Source organism: Panicum virgatum, chromosome 7K, assembly GCF_016808335.1.
Source record: "Panicum virgatum strain AP13 chromosome 7K, P.virgatum_v5, whole genome shotgun sequence".
Taxonomy (NCBI): Eukaryota; Viridiplantae; Streptophyta; class Magnoliopsida; order Poales; family Poaceae; genus Panicum; species Panicum virgatum.
In genome coordinates, this window is record NC_053142.1 from 32,777,295 (window position 1) to 32,801,648 (window position 24,354).

General features: G+C 46.2%; 1 protein-coding gene and 2 long non-coding RNA genes across 6 annotated transcripts; 1 reads left to right on the plus strand and 2 right to left on the minus strand.

Annotated features, from left to right (window-relative positions):
- Window positions 1-164: 164 nt before the first annotated feature.
- Window positions 165-19,014, minus strand: LOC120641041. 4 transcript variants are annotated; one of them, XR_005662132.1, is made up of 9 exons: window positions 18,894-19,014; window positions 17,619-18,020; window positions 16,522-16,601; window positions 12,869-12,924; window positions 12,528-12,601; window positions 1,849-2,396; window positions 1,715-1,762; window positions 1,234-1,589; window positions 166-562 (listed from the first exon to the last, which is right to left on the minus strand). It is a non-coding gene; the product is annotated as an uncharacterized LOC120641041 (long non-coding RNA). The 4 variants fall into 4 exon arrangements; XR_005662129.1 differs by having other exon boundaries at window positions 165-562; window positions 16,522-18,020; XR_005662131.1 differs by lacking the exon at window positions 166-562 and adding an exon at window positions 853-1,042 and having other exon boundaries at window positions 16,522-18,020.
- On the plus strand, window positions 14,408-15,568 carry LOC120641040 (NAC domain-containing protein 104-like). Its single transcript, XM_039916999.1, has 3 exons — window positions 14,408-14,655; window positions 14,751-15,046; window positions 15,171-15,568. The coding sequence occupies exons 1-3, from the start codon at window positions 14,496-14,498 to the stop codon at window positions 15,318-15,320; spliced, it is 606 nt and encodes a 201-aa protein (XP_039772933.1). The 5' UTR covers window positions 14,408-14,495; the 3' UTR covers window positions 15,321-15,568.
- Window positions 19,015-21,475: 2,461 nt separating the features above from the next.
- Window positions 21,476-23,487, minus strand: LOC120643035. Its single transcript, XR_005662835.1, has 4 exons — window positions 23,417-23,487; window positions 23,227-23,351; window positions 21,821-21,874; window positions 21,476-21,681 (listed from the first exon to the last, which is right to left on the minus strand). It is a non-coding gene; the product is annotated as an uncharacterized LOC120643035 (long non-coding RNA).
- Window positions 23,488-24,354: the final 867 nt, after the last annotated feature.

The window sequence follows — 24,354 nt, forward strand, 5'->3', positions numbered from 1 at the left end:
CAACAGTTTGATTAGATGTCGGAAAGATTTTTCGGACACTAATTAAAAAACTAATTTCAGAACTCACTTGGAAACTGCGAGACGAATCTTTTAAGACATTTGACCGCATTATTAGCACAAGTGGGTTACTGTAGCACTTATGGCTAATCATGCACTAATTAGGCTTAAAAAATTCATCTCGCCGTGTACATCCAAATTGTGCAATTAGTTTTGTTGTTTAACTACATTTAATACTCCATACACATGTTCAAAGAGAGAGTCACAAATTTGGAGCTGAAAATTTTTGGTAACTAAACGCGCCGACGACAGCAAGATCGACCGACGACAAATGTGCCAGATTGCTGATCCGGCCGGGCCCCTACTTGGCCCGTCAATCGAGTCGCTGGATATGCCTGTGGGAGATATCGTTCTACTGTCTGAGCAAATCTTTCTCGGAGCCTAACTGTCGGCAAGGCAATGACGAGGGATCTCTGCTCCTTCAGCCGATGCTTGGACCAAGGAGGCGCAGGAACGCGGCACCATGTTCAACCGTGACGTCCCAGCTGGTTCCGTCGGTGATGATCTGCGCATGGATTTTTTTTTTCATGTCAAAGCGAGGGGAAGAGACGACAAAAGCAGCGACATTTGTTTGTACAGGTTAATGTACATCAGTCCATACGAGAAGGGCCGAATAGGACAGACAAGCTCAGCTTCGAAAAAATTTATAAACAAATTTTATTTGATACTCCAAAATAGTTAGATTCCTTTTGATATGACAGGGATTTAAATTTTTTTTGAAAACAAACAAGGTCTCACACACACAAACTCTCTCTCTAATAGAGGAAGGGCGCTATACCATACGTCCTTTTCTTGGTGCTTGCACCAGCAGGGAAGGGATAGCCCAACATGAGCTCCCCGTGAAGTGGCCCAGCATCTCAGTGCAAAGCTGAATTAATCGCCAAGATAGATGGAATATAGTCAAATTGTGGAATCGAAGTCAGTTGCAGGCTTTGTGTAGTCACTAGTCAGCACACATGTCTGTGTGTGTTTGGATTGCTAAAACCTGGCACGAAATAACAGCTCAATTCCTATGCCCTAAAAAAAACAGCTCAATTCCTACAGGGATAGGGAAAAATGAAAATTCTAATGTTCCAAACAGGGATGAAGTTGGTATTGAGTGGTTTAAATCTAGCAATCATTAAGATAGTACTAACAGGATCAGCATACATGTTAGTGCACAGGCGGCAGGCTTACCTCTACTCAAAGAAAGATGACACATGCCGACTTGCCGGACTGAAAGAAAAGAAGTCATGCTGCCATTGAAGAGCTTGCATAGTTGGTAGGCCCTTGATCATCTTCGTGGCACAGGGATACAGAGGCAGAGTTACGTCATCAGCACGTCACCCGGGCAGCGGGACCCATGGAAGCCTCCTGTGTATGACGCGTGGGACCCACTCACGGGGAGTTAGGTAGCCCACGTGTATCCCTGCGGCTGCCTCCAGCAGCGCCACCGCTGCCCCAGCCAGCATCAAGTGGACCTGGACTAATCCTGCATGTCCTGCCCTAAAAAGACACGGCATGCATAAAACGCCATCCCTAAAGGGAAGGGGCTGAAAAGCAGAAGAGAGGCATCAGTATGCATGGGCTCGGGCACCATGAAGTGACTGAATGATTGTCTGTACACCTTTCTTCTTGCTTTACACAAGAACAGAAACCGAGTTGTTGGTCTACTTACTCGAAGATTCTGACGATCAGGACGAAGGATTGTCCTTGTAAGCTGCACCTGCACCAAGATCAGCAGCATCTTACCAACTGTTAGGGAACGCACACAGTGGTTAGCATATCATTGAAGGGAGGTTAGCAACTCACAAACAACATTGACACGGGCGCTTGCTATCTGTGGGTAGCCTTTCCTGCCAAATAAAAATGTTGTCCTTTACCAATTGGTCCGCCGCTTACTTAGCAAGGTGGTATGTACCGAAAGATTCAGCATCCTCAGTGTCGCCATCGTAAATAGCTGTCATAGTGGTAAATTTCTGCCAAACCTGTTCCCTGTCCCTCTTGCGATTGCAAACTGACCATGGAGGGTAACTTGAAATGATGATTGACAAGCCACTTTTTGACGAAGCAGTTTGCCAAAATGGATATAGAATGGATGGGTGAAAGGGGGCACATGGAACCTGAGTGGCTTCATTTCCAAGTGATGCTCCCTCTGTACTTTCCCACAACTCCACTGAAGTCTTTGCAACTTTATGGTGGAAATGTACGGCAACTGATAGTAGCAATGGTCAAGAGGCATGGCTGTGACGCCTGCATGACATGAGGAGGAAGGCAGCCATCACAGACGGATTCATGTGGTAGCAGCACTAAGAAGATCCACTATAGGGGCGGCAGGACACCTGCATGGTCCATCTGTGCTGCAAATTTTACAAAGCAGTTGATGATAAGTCCACAGTCCAATTTGCCTTCGAAATTACTTTCTTACGTTCACATCAGCACCCTAAGCTTCACGAAGAAATCAAGCTGTCAAAATCTAGGGAAAGATATCAGCAGGTCATGTTGTATATGAAATGACAAGAAGTTGAACCTAGACTATACTTTTCATATGACTGCAGCATGATACAGAATATAGTTTGAGGGACCGAAAAGGCGACCAGAGGGGGGTGAATGGGAGCCGATTAAAATTTATCGCTATCGGAAACTCGGCTTAAGATCCAAAGTATGCACCCAACACTAACGTCCTAGGTGAAGTGTGAGTAGCTATGGAGGAGCTATACCAGCACAGGACAGCCCTAGGAACAAGCGAGAACAATCGTGGAAGCTAGCTCTAAAAGCAGCACGAGAAACAGCACGGTATAACTCACCGGTTGATCTGACGCTTTAGTTTGAATGGCGTCGGTTCAACCGACGAGCAGAGCCGGCAGCAGTCAAAGCGAGCACCGGTTGAACCGATGCAGAGGCTTCAAAGGGCGTCGGTTGAACCGGTGATAGAGTACCGGATGATCCGACAAAATCGATTTAAACGATGGTGCAGTTGTCCAGAGAGAGCTCAAAATGAACTTCTAAGCACCGGTTAAACTGTCGATCACAAACCCAAAGCACCGGTGCAGTTGTCCAGAGAGATAGCAAATCGAATCCAACCGAGCACCGGATGAACCGACGTTGAGAAAAATCAATACTCCGGTTAAAGAGTAAAAACACACTCGTGGGGTCGCTGGTCTACATACACCGGTTAATCCGATGCTCTTCGAGAGCTATGCACCGGTGCAATTTGCGAACAGCAGAAAACCCTAACGCACGAAAAACCTACTCACTGGTTGATTCGGCGCATACAACTTCAAAGCGTCGGTTCATCCGGTGATAGGAAAAACAGAATCCAGAAACATTTTTCCAGCCCGCGACCTTTGGAAACTTCGATGATTGGAGGATCAAATCAAGTCCAAAGGAGCTCAAATTTTGCATGTATGATCACAAAGGACTTGTGAACATGTCCACGGAAGGAATCGCGAATCACTCCATCGTATGGGAGGAATCGAGGAATTCTCGAGCAAGAACGGGGTTTTCTCTAGAACTCAAAAACTTCGATTTGAGTGGACTCGTGATTCCAGGGGTTGTAGCACGAGGCTAGATGTACTAGAGTCACTTCAAAGAGTCACGAAATCATCAAGAACCAACTCCTCATCTCGTGCACAAGAATCGACAAAGGAAAATTGAAATCCAACCAAACAAGGCACGAAACGTATGAAATTAAGACGAAATCAAATCCCCGGAGGGCACAAGGAGGAAAGGGCCTCCTTTCCCATTCAATCTCAGTACAAAGTCTCAAGAATCCATACTTCAAATCCTACCCCTAGAAAAGAAAGGGAGGAAGAACAGAGAGGAGGAGAGGGGCGCCAGGGAGAGAGGGTGGCAGCTCTTTGTGTCCAGGCCACGTGAGTTGGCTGCCCTCCTCTCTCTTTTATCTCCACTAACTCTCTAGACTAAAGACTAAAATACCCCTAGACTTAACTAGACACTAGAAAACCCGTAGGGGCAAAACCGGAAAAGATACATTGGACTCATCCGACGGCCGATGTTCTTTCTTCGACTCGAAGCCTTCTCTGCGATACCGCCATGTCGATGAAGATCTGGTTCGCGGTTTTGGGGGGTCCGCGAAAACCGGGTATGTGGACGGTTTTGAGAAAACCGCCAAAACTCCACGCGCAGGAAGATTCCCGTCTCCACGCCGTGGCCCTAGACGTCGTTCCTGCCTCGGCCTTCTGACGGCCCTAGACGCCGCCCGACGCCCGTCACCTCCTCGCCCGCAGCGAGACCCTAGACGCCGTCGACGCCCGTCGCCTCTGTCAGTCCCGAGACCGACGCCCGTCGCCTCCGTCAATCCCGAGACCGACGCACGTGCCTCCACGACTTGGCGTCTTCAACCGCCGTCCGCCTCCTTGGTTTTGTGGCGCAAACCAAGAAACCCGCCTTCGGTCACCGCTTGCGCCCTCGATCCATGAGTGGACGCCACAGCTGCCGCCCGCACGAGCTCCGGCCCCGGCTGCCCTTCACTGCCGTCCACTGCACGGTCCATCGGCCACAGCACCTCCATGGCAGCTCTCCGTCGACACATGACGCCCGTGTACCCGCAACCAAAGACCAAACGCACGATCACACCGCACGGTTGACAATTCACTCAATACAAGCAGGATAGAGTACTCCACATTCCTCAATCTCCCCCTTGATGAGTGCATTGTCAACACACCACAATCGAACCAAGAGAGAAACAAAAACAGAGAAGAACAAGGAAGCAAGAGAGAACTTGAACAAGTGACAGAAGCTCGAAAGAAGCAAGAACAAGTCACTTAACCTAGTAGAGATCGATTTCCTAAGACAAGGGCAACCGCTCGACGTAATCGATCAAACACAAGCATGACTCCTCAAAGACAGAGGCAGGGCTCAACACAGTCATGCCAGAAGTGAAAGGAAAAGCAGGAGCTAAACAAAGCAGAAACTCCATGCATTTCCCCCTTACCAGTGCAACCCTCACCACATGTATGCACTCTCAAAGCCCTGTGCACAATAAGTTTTTGGAAAAATCACACAATTTCCCGCATTCGATCACTAACTTCTCCCCCTTGTTGGCACATGCACACATCAAGGCTTAGACCTAAAGCTCCCCCTGAAACTAAGACTCCCCCTGAACATATGCTATGCAATGAATGCAATGCAGGAGGTGTAATTGAAAGCATTCAAGGATACAAGGATATGAGCATCAACTAGTCACAAGCACGTGTGCATCCATAAACAAGACCTGCATCTAGCTCAACAGGGTATATCAAATCAGTCTAGAGCTAGGCAAGTTCAGTTTAGGAGAAATAAAAGCATCACCCTTGATCTAGCACTAGCAAGTAGGGAATGATAAACAGTGCTAATCAAACTCGTACAGGTGAGCCAAAAACATCCAAAGCATGTTGTAAATATTCATTTTGCAATCAAATTATATCAAGCAATTGATTCTGTCAGGGGTTGAAAGCTTGTCATGCTTTACTTAGCAGCGAGGCCAAGCCTATGCCAAAGATAGTCAGAAGCTTAAGACACTCGCTTCAGTCATGCACAGCCTTGCCCGGGTTCTCACTAGTGCTATGTGAGCCGTCCCGAAAGCTCGATCAGTGCGACAAGCAATCCCACCTGGATCTTTTCATTCCATTTCAGACAAATTTTAAACAAATTTAACAATTTTCGCTCATGTCAAAGATCAAAAGCCACACTAGCATGAATAAGATAGCAAAGCATATCAATACATCCTAATATGCTAGTAGCCAAGATAGGGTGATCATGTTTTCAGATTTACAAATCAAAATAGCTTAACTCAGATAATGTCATATACATAGTGGGGCAAGCTATTCATGATCACGTTTATAAACTCACACTAGCAATCACTAGGAGATCATAGCAATGTATACAAGAATGCTAGTGCAAGTGAGGCAATGCAAAATGCAGAAATGTACAATGCATATGCACAATGCAACTACCAAACCTAGAAAACTAAGAGAAGAACAAATAAACCCTACAAAGCTAACCACAGAGAAGTCAGCGATCAAAAGGGGTAACAAACCTCAAGCTCCCCTCGCAAGCGAGCAAATGTGTCATGCTCAAGAGGGTTGGTTAGGATATCTGCGGTTTGCCTCTCTGAAGGGACATGGATCAAGTCTATGTTGCCTCTCTCATGATTGTCTCGCAGGAAGTGGAACCGGATATCTATGTGTTTGGTTCTGGAGTGTAGGACAGGGTTTTTTGCAATGCTAATAGCGGACATGTTGTCTACAAAGATGGGAACCACATCAAAACTCAGTCCATAATCCTGCAAGATTTGTTTCATCCATAGGATGAGGGAGCAACAGCTAGCAGCGGCAACATACTCAGCTTCTGTGGAGGAAAGCGCTACACTAGCCTGCTTGCGAGAGGACCAAAACACCAAAGATGTACCGAGAAATTGACAAGTGTCGGATGTCGACTTGCGATCCAACCGACACTCACCGAAATCGGCATCAGAAAAGCCCACCAAAACCAAAGAAGAATCCGCAGAGTACCAAAGACCAAACTCAGGGTGAATTTCAGATACCTGAAGATGCGTTCACCACCTGCCTGTGGGAGGTGCGCGGATAAACTTGATACCGCGCACAGAGGCCGACAACGAACTGAATGTCCGGCCGCGTCGCCGTCAGGTACAGGAGGGAGCCGATCATGCTTCTGTACTCCATCTGGTCTACCACCTCGCCATCCAAGTCCTCATCAAGCGCCGTCGAAGTGCTGATCGGAGTCGGCTGAGGTGACAAGTGTGACACCCCGGCCCAGGGCTTAATTGGATTAATAGAATACTCATACCAACAAGTTGCAACTTCTTTTCCGGAAGCCGGTCTCCAAAGAACTCCGAGGTTAAGCGTGCTTGGCCCGGAGAAATTTGGGGATGGGTGATCGACCTGGAAGTTCTTCCCGGGTGCGCACGAGTGAGGACAAAGTGTGCAGAAAAGACTGGTGTTGGTCTGTGAGGACAGTCTATGTCCTAGAAAGCAGCCAGATGTAAGCGGGCCCGGCCTTGGGGAGGCGGGACGTTACATAATGGTATTAGAGCCAACTCTCGCGGTTTCACGGGCACGTACGGGCGTAAGTGAGGAGGCATGAGCATGGGCACGTGGGGGCGCAGATGCCACCGGCATGTGCACGGGCGCGTGGCGGGTCAGTGCGCGGGCATCTGGGATGCGCCGTTGGCACTAGACGCACGGACGTGGCACAGGGACCGTTGGCACTGGACGCACGGACGTGGCACATGGGCTGCTGGCACTGGACGTACGGGACGTGGCCAAGAGAGGACGTTCCTGACTTGGGATTGACCGACGAGGACGTCGGTCTCTTAAGGGGGTGAGCATGTGACACCCCGGCCCAGGGCTTAATAGGATTAATAGGATACTCATACCAACAAGTTGCAACTTCTTTTTCGGAAGCCGGTCTCCAAAGAACTCCGAGGTTAAGCGTGCTTAGCCCGGAGCAATTTGAGGATGGGTGACCGACCGGAAAGTTCTTCCCGGGTGCCCACGAGTGAGGACAAAGTGTGCAGAAAAGACTGGTGTTGGTCTGTGAGGACAGTCTATGTACTAGAAAGCAGCCAGATGTAAGCGGGCCCGGCCTCGGGGAGGCGGGACGTTACAACAAGTCACTCATGTCGAACTTCCGCAGCAAGTCCCTGGTGTAATTGGCTTGATGGACGAACGTGCCCTGAGGAGTTTGCTTGATCTGCAGCACGAGGAAGAACTGCAGCTCACCCATCATACTCATCTCGAACTCTCTGGACATCTGCTCAGAAAACTTGGAGACAAGAGCGTGAGAAGAGCCACCAAAGATTATATCATCCACGTATATCTGAACTAATAGAAAATCAGTGCCAGACCGCATGAGGAACAAAGTTTTATCCACACATCCCATTTTAAAATGCTAAGCCAGCAAAAATATTTTCATTCTATCATGCCAAGCTCTAGGTGCCTGTTTCAAACCATAAAGTGCTTTCTGAAGTTTATAAACACGGTTTGGAAACTTGGGATTTTCGAAACCAGGGGGTTGTTTCACATAAACCTCTTCTTCGATAAAACTATTTAAGAAGGCAGATTTAACGTCCATTTGGAAAACTTTAAAACCCTTAGAAGCAGCAAATGCAAGAAAAATCTGAATCGCTTCCAAACGAGCAACAGGGGCAAAAGTTTCCTAAAAATCAATCCCTTCTTTTTGGCAAAACCCCTAGGCAACAAGACGAGCCTTGTTTCGAACAACCAACCCATCCTCACCCTGTTTGTTTTTGAAAACCCACTTCGTTCTGATGGGATTACAAGCAGGTGGAGGCTCGACTAAAACCCAAACTTGGTTTCTTTCAAAATTTTCGAGTTCCTCATGCATGGCATTGACCCAATTAGAATTAGAAAGAGCGTGTCTAATATCTTTGGGCTCAAAAAAGGCAACAAACGCAGAATGAGCAAAGCCAGTGATACTTGTTACCTTGGACCGTGTGACTCGCTCATTTAGGTCACCTACCATCTGTTGAGGTGGATGACGAAGCTGAATGTGTCGCGGTGCTTCCCTTGTCGAAGTCGTCTCCTCCTCAACCAAAGCCGGTACCTCCTCAAGTGCAGCTGATGAAGGCTAAGTCACCTGCTCGACTGGCCCTCGGGAAGTAGACGTAGTAGGATCGGGGTCGTCATCATCGTCCGAGCTCGTGGCGGAGGCGACTGGGTCCACAGCACACGTGGTAGTCTCAGCATCACCCTCCGCAGCTTCTTCCTCCTCATCTTCAAAGATGGAGGTACCGAGCTCATCCTTTCCTGCAACTTCAAAGACAGAAGCATTGCACGGTGCAGTCTCGTCGAAAGTGACTTCACAAGTCTCTCTGACGATGTTAGAATCAATAAGCAACACACGGTATGCTCTGGAATGAGATGCATAACCGAGAAAAATGCCGTCAGACGAGCGAGACTCAAATTTATCAAGATTTCCTTCTTTCAGCACAAAACACCGGCAACCGAAAACTCTGAGATGGTCAACACGGGGCTGGCGTCCAAATCGCAACTCATAAGAAGTCTTGTGCATGAAAGTACGCAAGAAAATGCGGTTGGACACATAACAAGCGGTATTGACCGCCTCAGCCCAGTACTTTCGAGGAGTCCTATCCATCTCAACCAGCGTCCGATACTTCCATTCTACAACTCCATTCTGCTGTGGAGTGTAGGGAGAAGAGTACCGGTGTTCAAGCCCTTGATCACTGCAAAAGGTGTCAATAAGAGCATTTTTGAATTCTGTGCCATTATCACTGCGAATCGCCCGCATGGCCTGGGGTAGCTCGTTTTTCAACCTCAAGATCAAGTTTCGAACAAACTCGAAAGCCTCATCCTTGGTTCTCATGAAAAAGACCCAAGAATAGCGAGAAAAGTCGTCCACGATCACAAGAACGTACCACTTCCCACCAACTGACATCACCCTAGAAGGACCAACTGTGTCCATGTGTAGCAACTCTCCAGGGTGAGTGGTAATCACCTGATTAACAGGCGGATGAGAAGCGGCAATCATCTTCCCGTGGCGACACGGATGGCAGACAAGGTCCTTTTCAAACTTCAATTTGGGCAATCCTCGGATTAGGCCAAGTGAGCTAAGTCTAGACAACATGTCGAAGCTCAAATGTCCAAGTCTCCTATGCCACTTCCACATATCGGAAGAAGGACCAGCCAACAAGCAACGAGAAGGGCCAAGAGAAGTTCCAGAGAAGTCAACCAAGAAAACCCGATCGCGAGGTAAAATCCGGTAAACCAAATCTCCATTGGAATCTAAAACACGCGAACAGCCCTCCTTGAAGTGAACTTCAAACCCCTCATCAAGAAGTTGCGAAACAGAGAGCAAATTGAACCCAAGGTTCGAAACCAAAACAACTTCTCTCAGGGTAAAGCGATCAAAAACTCGAACAGCGCCTAAACCACGTACCTTTCCCTTACCATTATCCCCGAACACAATGTACTCCTTTGAGCGCATCGGGGTGAGGCTGGAGAACCATTTGTCAATCCCGGTCATATGGCGCGAACAATCGGAGTCCATGATCCACTTGTTCTCTAAGCCTCCAACCTGCACATCAGTAGTGAGACAAAGGGTGAGCAAATGTCTCAACACTGGGGTTAGCAAAGTGTGAAGCAAACCAGTGTCGAGCCATTTGCTCTACAGAAGGGTTAGCAAACTCAGGCAAAACGTATCCCCTGTCCCGTCTACCGCGAGGCTGACGACCACCACCGCGAGGAAAGCGTGGTGCATCATAGCCTCCTCCAAAGCCTTGGTCCCGTGGTCCATAGCCGTACTGAGGTCGACCAGGAGCACGACCGGCAAAGCGACCACACACTGGAGCACGGTAACCTCCACCGTCTCCCTATCCTCCACCTACACGGCGCCCCTAGCATCTTGCCTACCACCACGCCGAGGAGGACCATGCACCCGAGCAGAGTACATGTCCGAGTTACGACTCTCCTGCTCATGCCTCACAGCCCGCTTCCTTCTGAAGCAAAACTCCTCCAGGTGACCCTCTCTGTCACAGTACTTGCAGTGGTACCTCACCTCTCTCTTGGGAGGTGGAGGCCTCGCCTACGGATGAGGAGGAGCAGCCCCCTTCTTCTGGGCAACCCGGGCTGTGGCAGCAGGGAGCGTATCGAGGGGATTCCTCAGCTCATGGGGCTTTGGAACTCAAACCTGCTTCTATGGAGGTGCTTTTGATGGTTCTTTAAGCACACCATCCACGGGGTCAACAAGCGAAGTCTGTGTGCTCGTGCTAGTAGTTTTTAGAGCACTTGGAGCTCTAGCAGCCTTGCCGATCTTACTATACAGCTTGTCAAAGTCTGACTTCATGTATGTGTAACCGACCCCAAAACCATCACCACGCTTAAACTGCTTGATCATCATGCCCAACTGCAGCTCACTACTAGAAACCCAACTCAAAATCGCCCTAAGATAGGTATTTTCATTCTCCAAGTTGGCTTTCTCTACCGCAAGATTATCCAAATCAGAAATCAAACCAGAGCAAACATGACAATCAATAGGTGGGCTAGACTCCCCGACCTTAGTCTTTCCTAAAGACTTAATCAAGGCGTTTTTCTCATCTAGCTCCGACCTAAGCGTGGGACAAAGCTTACACGCACCAAGTAAAACTGGTCTAGACTTCATCTCCTCTAGCTCGCACACAACAGTAGCCAATTTAGATTGCAAAGCGGCTAGATCAGACTTAAAGATGGGACACTCATCACATTCAAGCACATCACTAACTATGAGAGTGTCCTTGACCAGTTCAAGATCATGCTTGGCCTTGGCTAGCTCGTGAGACACGTCAGCAAGCGAAGTCTTAGCAACATCTAAGTTCGCGACGTTCTCATAGACTTAACTAGACACTAGAAAGCCCGTAGGGGCAAAACCGGAAAAGATACATTGGACTCATCCGACGGCCGAGGTTCTTTCTTCGACTCGAAGCCTTCTCCGCGATACCGCCATGTCGATGAAGATCCGGTTCGTGGTTTTGGGGGGTCCGCGAAACCCGGGTAGGTGGACGGTTTTGAGAAAACCGCCAAAACTCCACGCGCGGGAAGATTCCAACCTCCACGCCGTGGCCCTAGACGACGCCGTTCCTGCCTCGGCCTTCTGACGGCCCTAGACGCCGCCCGACGCCCGTCACCTCCTCGCCCGCAGCGAGGCCCTAGACGCTGTCGACGCTCGTCGCCTCCGTCAGTCCCGAGACCGACGCCCGTGCATCCACGACTTGGCGTCTTCAATTGCCGTCCGCCTCCTTGATTTTGTGGCGCAAACCAAGAAACCCGTCTTCCGTCGCCGCTTGCGCCCTCTCAATCCAGGAGTGGACGCCACAGCTGCCGTCCGGCACGAGCTCCGGCCCCGGCTGCCCTTCACCGCCGTCCACCACACGGTCCATCGGCCACAGCACCTCCACGGCAGCTCTCCGTCGACACATGACGCCTGTGTACCTGCAATCAAAGACCAAACGCACGATCGCACCACACGGTTGACAATTCACTCATCACAAGCAGGATAGAGTACTCTACATTCCTCATAGTTTATCTACCACTCAACTCCCATGGTACAGTACCCAAACCTCAACCACAAGTCGATTGCGTAAGAGTTACATAGTGACGTTCTTATACTTATTAGTTATCTTCAAATGTTAAACCGATTGTTTAAAAAAAGTTAAAACTATTGATGAGGAATATATACTAGCTCCTTTTATTCATAAAAATACTTAACTAAATTATTTCAAATAAACTACCAAAAACCCAGAATATGGAACATCATTTTTTTTTCGCGACCGTGCCTGAGCACGTTTTTCATTAAGAGAAAGAGAGTTTAAAGTTACACAAAGGTTGGTTTCGGAGATTAGGAAACTAACCCAAGATAACAAGATAGAATATGGAACATCATTTATTGCCAAATAAAAATGGTAAAGATCACACTAGACTATTTTTATTTCTTCAAGTCAGTAATGTTAATACCGTATTGCACTTGCAGCACTTTCGCCTGGCCCAGAAGTTGACTGTTCAGGAATCACATAGGTACCCTAGCAGCGCTAAAAACAAATCTCAAGTTACTATTTGCTCTATGATTGATCGATATATCCACATCATGTCCAACACACATCAACTGTAAGCAAGTCAGAGCTCCTGTCTAATCAACATTAGGATTATTTAACCACAATACCATTATATTTTTTTTCTCATATAACTTGCACGCGCAAATGAAACATGCCAGGCGCTGATTCTATCATCTCGTCTAGCTTTTCATTCACATCTCCTGATTCCAGATATGGACGAGGATAAGAAGAAAAACCAATCACCTGATATTGCGTTCCATCGCAGTTTCCTTGGGCAGGCATGATGTTTTGAAGTGTACCTAAAGTAGAACAGAACCAATGTCGTATTACAATCCAAGAGTCCGGACATGAAAATACAAATGTTTTATGCCCCCTACGCTAATATGGTATCAAAGAGGAGTCAACGATAATGCACTCTGGAGGGCCTATCGTGATTAGTTGCTCCCAAAACAACATCAATGCTGAACAAGAACAGTTTCTCGTCTAATCACCTCTCGCTAATAAAATATGTGGACCATGATGAAGCACCATGCATGCATGCATTGATGGCCTTCAATAGTTGCCATCGACCCTTCTCAATAGCAAATTTTTTGTGATATACTCATCGAGCATCAAGGCAAGATATACTCCTGTGTTCAAATCCAATAGCAGTCTTTCGTCTTTGCAGAGCATGATTAGTTTCCTCCATTAAAAAATGGAGAGGGCAAGAAAGCAGGACACTTCAGTTGACAGGCTTATGAAAGCACCAGGCCGCAGCCGCCTCAAAAACCTTTTGACGCTCCTTGAGATGCACGTCTCTTCCTCTCTCCCAAATACATACACGCATACAGGGCCTATAAATACCACTAAGCCACACATTAAGCAAGCAGCCAAGCACTCCTTCCTCCAGTGGCGGAGCCACCACTAGGGCGAGCCCGGGCGGCCGCCCTAGGTGCTTCTAGACGAGATCTAGAGCATACTGTTAACAACAAAGGTAGCGGAGAACAAGAAGTAGAATGGATCTGAGGAACATAAGAAGAACAGAGGAGAACAAGGAATTAACTTTCAAAGGACAAATTACTTGAGTAAAGAGTAAGAGTTCATATAAGTTGTTCGATACTCCTCCTCGTATGCACTCAGTATTTTAACCAGCGACTCTCTTGCATTTATATGGGTTGGGCTTGATACGTGCGCGCAGGCACATCTAGCGAACCCATTCGCTGCCACCAAAACTAACACTAGGCTTTCTGGTGGGGCTGTCCATAGTAGTAGATGCTTCCTCCGGTTCGTGGGTGCTGACAATATCCCCCCGTTCTCAACTCCGACCGGGGCTCATGACGGTGCGATGGCGCCCCCTCCCCCGAACGTGAGGACGACGGTCATCTACTGCCAAGAGTTGCGAGACTCAGATTGGGCCAATGGAGCACTGCACGAGAGGACTTCATGATCTCGTGGGCCGTCCGGTCGAGTGGGCTGTAGCCTCTTAAGAGGTTCAGCCTAGCCCCAGCCCAACGCTGCGTCTTCTTGCCACCAGACGCCGCTGGCGACTTTGGTAGTTCACCATCCACCCACTGCCTGCAGTTCCGCTCAGGCACTCACGCCGACGCATTGTTGTCGTTGCACGATGGCGCTCCGCGTCCGTCCGTCAGTCCGTCCTGCAACCCCAACTCGACACCCGCTAGCCGCGTCAGCGGATCCCGTGCACCGCTGCCACGGGCGCTTGCAACCGGGCAGCAATCTTCGGCGCATCACTTTGGCCGTGCGAAAATTTTGATGTTGAACTCCGCCCTAGGTCATTTTTTGGGCTGCCTTCCTCAGTCTCCCTCATAGTAGCCTTCCACCTGCTTCTAGCCTATCTTCTTCCGGCTTGAACCTCAGACCTCACCTCGCCATGGGTGGAGCTTCTGACCTTCCTCCAGGGTTCCACTTCTTCCCATCGGATGAAGAGCTCATCGTCCACTTCCTCCGCCGCAAAGCCTCCCTGCTTCCATGCCAGCCAGACATCATCCCAACAATACTTCTGAACCACTACGATCCATGGGAACTGAATGGTATGCATCTATTATCAGCTAATCATATATTCTTATCAACATCACTGTTTGGTGTGAGGGTCATGTCCTGATTGCTAGCAACAACTTTTTTCTAGACAAAGCACTTCAAGCAGGTAACCAGTGGTACTTCTTCAGTCATGCAACACAAAGTAGGGTCACACCAAATGGTTACTGGAGCTCTATTTGTGCCGATGAGACGGTAAAAAGTGGTGGCTGTAACATCGGCCTGAAGAAGACGCTTGTCTTCTCCATTGGAGAGTCCTCTGAGGGGATTGAAACCAACTGGATCATGCATGAGTACCACTTACTAGACGGGAGGAAGGTGAGTAGCAGTAGCACTTCAACTAGTTCAAGCAGGAAGTTGCATAGGGAGAAAGGTCACTCAAACACAGTAAGAGCTACATACACGTTTGTTTACTTCATTTAGCACTATTAAATATATATGTGATCAAACACAGTAAGAGCTACAGGCACATGGTTATATTAAGGGCAAAATGCTTGCATGATCATTGCAGGAGTCCAATAACTGGGTGATATGCCGAGTGTTTGATTCGGCCTGCGGATCGCAAGAGAACGTCCATGAGGAGGGCATGGAGCTTTCATGTTTAGATGAGGTGTTCCTATCCCTTGACGACTATGATGAAGTCAGTTTGTCAAATAATTAGAGCCCTTATCAGCAGAACTGGTAGTAGACCATGTACCTACGGTACCATTTGATGTTGATTCTAGCAGGAAAAGTTACACTCCAAAAGATCAAATGACTTCATAGGTGTTGAATCTAGTCACTGCGTCTAGACCACACATGTAATTATTCTCCCCAAAGGACGAGCCACATGTAACAAACTTGAGTTAGCTTGACGTAACTATGGCATTAATGTGAATAACCTCCTATATTACAAGGTTACTTAGTTTTCTTGAGCACTTCTCGTAGTTACTTCAAATCATGGATGAAATCGACAGATAACAGCTTATAGATTAGGACATAGCAGTGCTTGGAGGGATGCATTGCTTCCCCTCCCCCAACACATTTCCTTTCTATGTGAGCAATAGTGTTTTGCGCCCAAAAATCATAGCGGAGAAAGTAAACATGGTTGGAGCCTGTGCAAGCATATTGCTACTGATGTCGTCCATGAAGTAAGCATCAAAATGTGATATATATCTCTGAGTGCCTATACTACCCAGATGGTTTGCCTGTATGGGGAAGTGGGGCTGCATTGAATTTCATTCGACTTGACAAACCAGTTACTGGATACACGGGTAGGCTCAAAACTTTCTAAATCATTGTCGGTGGATTTCAGTGCATAGTGCACTGGCTTTAGATCACTAATTATGGCTGTCATACATCCTGTAAAAACTTTGCTTTGTAAACAGGTAGTAGGAGAAATCTAGTCTTTGTGTGTAATTAATTCAGTGTACTAAGACAACTCCTCAATGCATCCTTCCATAACTTTAGCATGCCTGTCCTTGCTTTTCCTGGCTAGCAGACTTGACAATGATCTAGCGTATGAAGTAGAAGTCGATGGGAAAAATATCGGTAAACGAAGCAAATAATAAATTATAGTTATGCCATGCCAGTGGTTAAATGTGATATCGTTTGAGGTGTACTCTTTCTGATCATTTTTATATTGATGGGGAGCAACTAGAGATAAATCAGAAGTTCATTTCCTGACATATAGAAAAATGCCACAAAACAGAAAGTAAGTTACGTGCTTCTAAAAGCTATTAATCAAATTTGAATGTTCTTATTTGTTGCAAGCCATCCTTTATATTGCCCTAATAAGTAAAAATGCAATGAACAGAAATGAGTATGTGATAAATAAAAAAACTAAGTGCACTCAACAGTAAATAAAAATGATAGGTACTAACCATAACTGACCAACTGGAACTTTGGGTGAGCAGCTAAAAACCGCAAGTCTCACCTCACATCCAGTAATTCTTGAGGACTCCTTTAAGAAGAAATAACATGTTAGATCAACTTTTCAATCTCAAGTCTTCCATGTAAAAATGAAATCAAAAGATCAAATATTTGAAGATAAAATCAATTGCATGGGTATAAAATTCTATTCAAAGTACTCTGCCTGAAAAATCGATTTTTTTTCTTACTTCTCTAGTAACAAAAGTAAGCAAAACAACTAGTGCATTCAAAAGGATAATAATAAATTTAATTAACACTTGTAATCATAAACTCTTCCCAGTAGAATCCTATTTCAGTTTTTCATATATTAGCAGTCCTCCTATGCTGTTCAACGTCTTCTTCGGTAGAACAGGAATTGCAGGTATCAGGAATGACTTTTTTGAGAATACACAGGAGATCTGCATAATTTGTATTAAGAAGAAATATGGTTTGAGTTTACTATGTGGGACTACAAGGAGCAAGCAGACCGGGAATTACATGGATACACTTCTACTTGTACCAGTAAACTAGTACAGCAGAGTAGCAGAAGAACAGTGCTTATGGAATGTACTTATTAAATTTTGCATAGCATAATGACACATTAGTATGGTCCAGCTAGATAAGACATAGATCAGTTAATTACTGCTTCATTTGCTTTTCAAGAATGTGAAAATTGTAGAGTTATTAGTATCAAGTTTAAATGACAGTACATATGAACACTAATCATAATTGGAACAGCATGAATGGTTGACTTCAGTTTGTTCCACGTTTTACTGTTCATTGATCCTATATTCTAGTTTGCGCATTATATGTGCTTAGTAAGTGCATCAAACCCTGTTGACCTGCCCATAGTTACATCATAAAGGCTGCATGATATGGTGGCATTGACCACATGGTGCGCATGCTTTATCATGCAAAGCATTCCCCTAAGTGAGTCCAAATGCCTTGTCATGAATAAGCAAAGCACTTACCAAAAAAATAAATATTTCGGGCAAAGCAATTTCAGAAGAAAATTAGGGGGACAAAACAAAATCAGTTTCCATGCAGTATCTGAGTCATATGTACATACCGAAAAAAGAGAGAGAGAGATAGCTGAGAACTTCATAGATGAGTCAGGATCTGTAACTTTCAACAAGTACTAGCTGTCTTTCTCAGGTGACGACACGAAGTTACGCACTGAGTAAGCAAAACTAAATGGGTGCGTGTACTACTCTTATGCTCAGCGGCAATGATGCCCATGGTTGAGATAAACTGAAAGTGCAGTTAGTGGCTAAGTCCATTTCAATCCTGCCAAATTCATCATGTCACATAGCATCAAGTAGCACAGGACCACAAGAAGGCCATCCCTAAGGGGAATTGATTCTGCATGGACCAATGAAAGTTAATGATTAGACGTGGCAAAGGGTTGTTGGTGATCAGACCATCCCTTACGTGGTGCCATATCATCACAACCCCGACCTTTTTGCCACACCTGAAAATGAATGACTAACAAAAGATTAAAGATTGCTACAGCAGAAAGTCGATAGTGCTGCTAAATCATCATTAAGCATGAACAGGTCACCAGGACACAGAACCAAAGTGTTACACTTGTAATGTCTGCTGGTTCAGTTTCACTTTGTACTGAGTTATTTGAGCACGAAACCATGATCGTGTTAGGTTTTGTTTCCCAGCTTCCCTACAACCATGCGACAATCCACTAACCACTAGCATGATCACTATCCCTGGCAACACAACAGCACAAGGCTAGGTGCAGGCATAATTCAGTAACCCAACATCAGGACACAGTTAAATGCCTAAATGTGATGCCTGTGGCAATGAATATCTTGCAACCCATCAAAATCCCATATTGCCCGTTTCATCAAAAAAAAAACATATTGCCCCTGGTAGAAATAGAGGTGCAGAATCAACCCATCAATCCAGAAATACTAGTAGCAGTCAAGTACTAAACAATGCATTTATGCACATAACAATTTCCTCTCAAGTTTCTACTATCTTATTCTCATACTAGCATTCAGAAGCCACCGCGAGTCCGCAATGATGGTAAAGGCAAGGTATCGATCGAAACTTCAGCCATAAGCATTCGGACCCAAATTGTATCGATTTTTTTTCCCGAAATATTTGAACTCCCGATTCACCACCCGCGCGACAATTCTGATTCGAGAGGCCTCCAAATTAGCATCTATCCGACCTCGCGCGGGAACCACAAATCTAGGCATCTCGCTAGTAGCTACGCAGTAAGCATTCCCTCTGTGACCAAAACCATGAGGCTTCAATTCGTCCCCCGGAAACACCTTCGTCGCGCAAGGCTAAGCAGGCCAGTCGAGTGTGTACGGGGGAAGAGCACCTGTGTACCTGGCCGCCGGTGGATCGTTGGGGCTCGGGGGGTGGGCCTCGCCGGGCATGACGACGCGGCGCTCCCCGGCGGCGCGGCGCGTCGCCGGCGTACCCATCATCTTACGCCGCTGAACACAGGAAACGGAGAATGGATTATCTGCGGACGCATCAGAGGCTGATAAGTGGGCCCCGCCGGGCCCACTCGAGGGTCGAACCAGCCCAAATGCCCCCGATCCGAGTCAGCGGCCGCGCGAATTGAATGGAGCCGACCTGGACCCACGCGATTTGAATCCGAATTGGCGAACGGCGCGAAACCTGGACGCCCCCGCGTTCGAATTCGAGTCGGAGGCGAATCTAGTGGCCCCACTCTCGATCGCCGTTGCGCGCAGGCGACAGTGCTCGATCGGCGCGCGCCATGGCGATGGTGTCGTCCTCCTCTCCTCCGCGCCCGGATCCGCTGCCGCACCGCGTCCGCGGCGTCGTCTGGCGGCCGGCCGCCGGCCGGTGCTGCCGCGCGGCTCCTGTGTTCTGGACTTCTGGCGGATTTCGGCGTCATCGGCGGCGGCGGCGGCGGGAGGCTCTGCTACCCGTCGCCTCTGGGCTACTCGCCTCCCCGGCGTGTGCTTCTTCCCCGGACTACACGCGCCCGAGACTCCACAACGTACTGCTTCGCCGGACTACGCGCCGCCACTACGCACCCCTGAGTCCTCAGCGCCCAGCATCGCCGGAGTACACTACACCCCCAGCACGCGATCTCCATCGCCTTCTGTGTCTGACGCGGAGTCACGCACGTCTCCGATGCGCCACCGCCACCACCCGTACCGGAGGAACAAGACGAGCCATGGTCGGCGGCGTCGCGGTGCCTCATTCTCGCATGGATGCTAGACGTGTCGCATCTCTGTAGTTGTAATAGGACCTTGCTCAGGCAGATCGGTTTGTTGCCTTTCTATGTATGGAAGAATTGATCTAGTGAATTTGCCTGAACTTTGACAAAACGTCAATACTTACATGTATGAATTGTGATTGTGAGTTCTTCACTGAATTTTGATTGTGAGTTCTTCACTGAATGTCTGACATGTAAATCAGCATTGCTGTCCTGTTTTGAATAGCAACACATATTTGAATAGGAAAGGTGACACTGACACACTGTTGTTCCTCTCATGTTACAAGTCTTGCAAGTCGCAGAGAGCTAGAATTCTGAAGCCGGTGACTACAGAACTCTGAAGCCAAAATTGGGCGGGCTGGTCACAGTTTACTTTATTTTCACCTTCAGATATTATACTAGTTCTGAAACTAGACAGCCCGTTAGATTTGATGTGGGGCACAAACAGTTCTCAACTTCAGAGGCACACTATGCCATTATATGATTCGTTCAAATATTTCTTTTTCTGAAAGTTTAATCAACATCTTGCATTCATCACAACAATGGTAGAAATCTGGACTGGCAGTCCGACCAATCAGGCTGGGACAGTGGGGCAGCAGCTGGTTCAAGTTTCAATTCCTTCAGAGATCAAACGACATTCGTTTGATCTATTTCCCAAATGACACGGTTTTAAATTCCTTTTGACGACTTTGCTAGATCACGGAAGCCATGTCCAGTGATTGTCACCGCGCATGGCATTTGCTGGCAGAAGCCAGTCAACAAACTTCAGCGGTAGAAAGTGATGTTTCTCCAGAAAGAGGGAGGCGAGCTGTTCGATCAACAAGATACGTCGGTGGACCAAAACCATCACGAATGAGAGCGATCTACCTTATTCAACGCTGCACGTGCGACGTCTGGTCCCTTCTCTTGCTTCATTCATGGCCTAAGTCTAACCTTTTCGACTAAAGAAACTCAAACTGGCATAAAGATAGAGTGGCTTAATACTAGTAAGGAAAGGTTCAGAGAGATTCTACGCATGTGGACGTTGAGTGTTCAGGCAATGGTTCAGGATTCCTCGTAGAAATTCTTCTCCAAAATGTTCTAGTGATAATACATATACGCACACTAGAGATAAGTTTTTAGACAGAAGACCTTTTCATCAGACTAGAAATAAGTTAATACGCGTCTAATCTTTCATGTTGAACCGAATATCGATCGACGACAATTTTTATCGAATACGCAAAAAATTTGCGCATCTTTGTAATTAAGATAGAAGAAAATAACCATACAAACGACGCGCTTTTTGGAAGCGCTCTAGAAGTTCAACATGAAAAGCCGAAGCTGCTGGACCGTCCTAGAATACAATAGATTCGGAATTCGAGATTACATAAGGAACACAACCGAAGCATGCAGAGTGGAGCAACCTAAGAGGGTGCTTTGCCTCTTCCCTGCTGCCTGCACGACCCCCTTCCGGTGTCATTGAAGAGCGCGTTCAAAGTCTTGCCGTTGCCAGCGGTGCCGTCGAAGAGGTTGCCATAGGCCTTCCTTCCCGCCTCGCTTGGCGTTGAAAAGATCGACGACAATAAAGAAGAGAAACTGCTGGTAGTGGCACTCTACTACGAGCCTTCTGCGAGGCATTCAGTTCATCCACAACTTTGCGAGGCCTAGTCCGAGAGCATCTGCTTAATTCTGGTCCAAGTTACAGCTTGCAAGTAGCCTCAGACCTCACTCATGTACTATTTTTTTTCTATACATGGAATTTGACGAGGAACCAGGAAGATCAGTCCTTATTCCAAGTTCCATTTGTATTTTTTTTATTCTACTTGGTATAGTAGCATTGCGGCCAAAGTTGATGACACTCGCTTTGGTCCAAATTTCAAGCCCTTAATAATTGGGTTTACTTCTGCGGTCTCTATCATCGAAAAGATGCGGTTTTCTGCATAGTTACCAAATTTGTCCATGCGGACGGAGATGAATGAGATGAAATGGACTCGTGAAACTTGTGGGGTTGGAAATGCAACGGAGTTTACCGACTGGTGAAGGAGCAAGAATTTTTGTAAGTTCAAATTACTAACCACATATAGTCAAATCCGAAGAACTCAAGTTACAGGCTGCTTCCAGTAGAACCACTGTAACAAAAGTGAGGGAATTCTCAGGCCCCGTTTAGTTTCAAAAAAAATTACACAGTAGCCATCACATCGAATCTTCGAACACATACATGAAGTATTAAATGTAGTTGAAAAAATAACTAATTACACAATCTAACTGATTATCACGAGCTGAATCTTTTAAGTCTAATTAGTCCATAATTAAATATTATTTATTAAATAACAACGAAATATACTCAGTACCCAAACTCAAACATTTTCACCAACTAAACACACCCTCACGAATGTAACCAAACAACTGCCGCTTTTATTCCTGAGTGACAAGACTGACACGTGACGAAAGAAGCAGTAGTCATTCCTACATAAATCAAAGCAATAGGCATTAATTTCGACTCTAGCTTTCTGCTCTCCGAGTTGGGCCATGTTTGGTTTAGGTGTGTAAAAGTTTTGATGAGAGAGAAATGATATTTTGACCATTAATTAGGGATATTAAATAAAGTCTAATTACAAAATTACCTCCACAACTATGGTACTGTAGCAGTTGCTCTAGCTAATGAGGCCTTTGACCGCACGATTGGAAGATGATTGAGTGCGGTTACTGTAGCATCACTGTAGCCAATCATGATGAAACTGGGCTCATTAGATTCGTCTCGAAAAATTACACCCATTTCTAAAAAGGTTTTGCAAATAAACTTCGTTTAGTACTTCATGCATGCATTCGTCTTTTTGTGAAAAAGTTTTGATGCATTCATCCAAACATGGCCTTGAAAAAAAAATGGTCGTGTGTCATGTCAGCTGGACAGTTCTGAACCGAAGTGTTTCTGTCCACAAAACAGTTTTCCTGGTGGTTAATGTCAGTCTAGCACGTCAATAATGCACAGCATATAGCTCCCAGCTTGTTTGTGTGATCCATCGTTAAGATCATCTTTGCAAATGATCTCATCCAGGGTTCACTACTAAGGGTCTGTTTGGCAGGCCTCCAGCTCTTCCAAAAACAGCTCCGGCTCTGGCTCCTCAGATGGAGCGGCTTCTCTGGTGGAGTTGGAGCCGTTTTAGAAAATGTTTGGCAAAATAGCTTCACTTGTTAGATTGATGTGTAAGCCGCATGAAGCCACGATTTCATGGCTTCACCTTGCCTGTGTAAGCCGCCGATAGCTTCAGGACCGGCTTCACACGTGAAGCCGGTTCCAAAACAAATGTTTGGGATGGCTTCACCTGAAGCCGCTCGTGAAGCCGTTGGTGAAGCCCTCCCAAACGGGGCCTAAACACTTCACCAACGTTACATTTATATGCGCATAAATTTTCCTTAAATTTCTTCGAAGTGTTATATTTATGCGCAAGAGAGTGGATTTTATAAGCACAATGGCACCAACTCATCGTATCATGTGGCTCAAGCTTAATTGTCAGATTGGCATCGAAGGATTAAGATTGAATCATGTCACCCAGCCTGGGAGTCAATGACACGATGATGTGATATAAACAGCCAACCCACCGGTGTCTGTGCAAAATATAAGTATCTAAAAAATCAAAACGAATTGTTCAGGAAGGAGTAGTTGTTATTACTGTTTGAATCCATCCTATCTAGACGGATGCCTCTGCGGACTGGTCAGTCGTCGTCAGTGGCTGGTTAGACGGGCCCACCAAGAGCCGCACTAACCGACCGGTCTCGGCCATGTCAGGTTGATAACGTGAAATTTTTTTTCATAAAAAGACGAATGCATGCATGAAGTACTAAACAAAGTTTATTTGCGAAACCTTTTCACCGATGGGTGTAACTTTTCGAGACGAATCTAATAAGTCAAGTTCCACCATAATTGGTTATAGTGATGCTACAGTAATCGCATCTAATCATGCTATCAAAGTCCTTATTAGCTACATCACATGCTACAGTACCATAATTGTGAAGATTATTTTATAATTAAACTCCATTTAATATCTCTAATTAGTAGTCAAAGGGGCGAAAAATTTTCATGAAAACTTTTTCACCCCCTAACCAACACACGGCCCTCGTCTCGGATTCCAACATTCGGTGGCGCGGACAAAACTGATCCGGGGGGCTCTGTAACATATGTATGTATAATTTGTTCAGACAACTATCGAATTGATATTTTTAATATAACTATTAGATGATAATTTTTTAGCACATCATTTACGATACTTCTAATTTTTATGCATACTTTTTTCCAACCAATTTTTTATAGGATAATTTTTTTAACATGACATGTACAAATTTTACGCATAACTTTGTTGAGCTTCCTTATTAAAATGATAACTTTGAACATAACTGCCAATAAAACTTCTTCACACAACTTTTATGCATAAGTTTGTCATACAACATGTAAAAATACAACTTGTCGAGATAACTTTTTGACGTACTTGTAGAAAATATTTGTCAAAAGAACATCTCGAAAAGAATATAAAAAAGGTAAACGAAAAGATTGAAAAAAGAAAAAGAAAGAGAATACTAGTTAGGCCTTGTTTGGCTCCAGGACTTTTTTCAG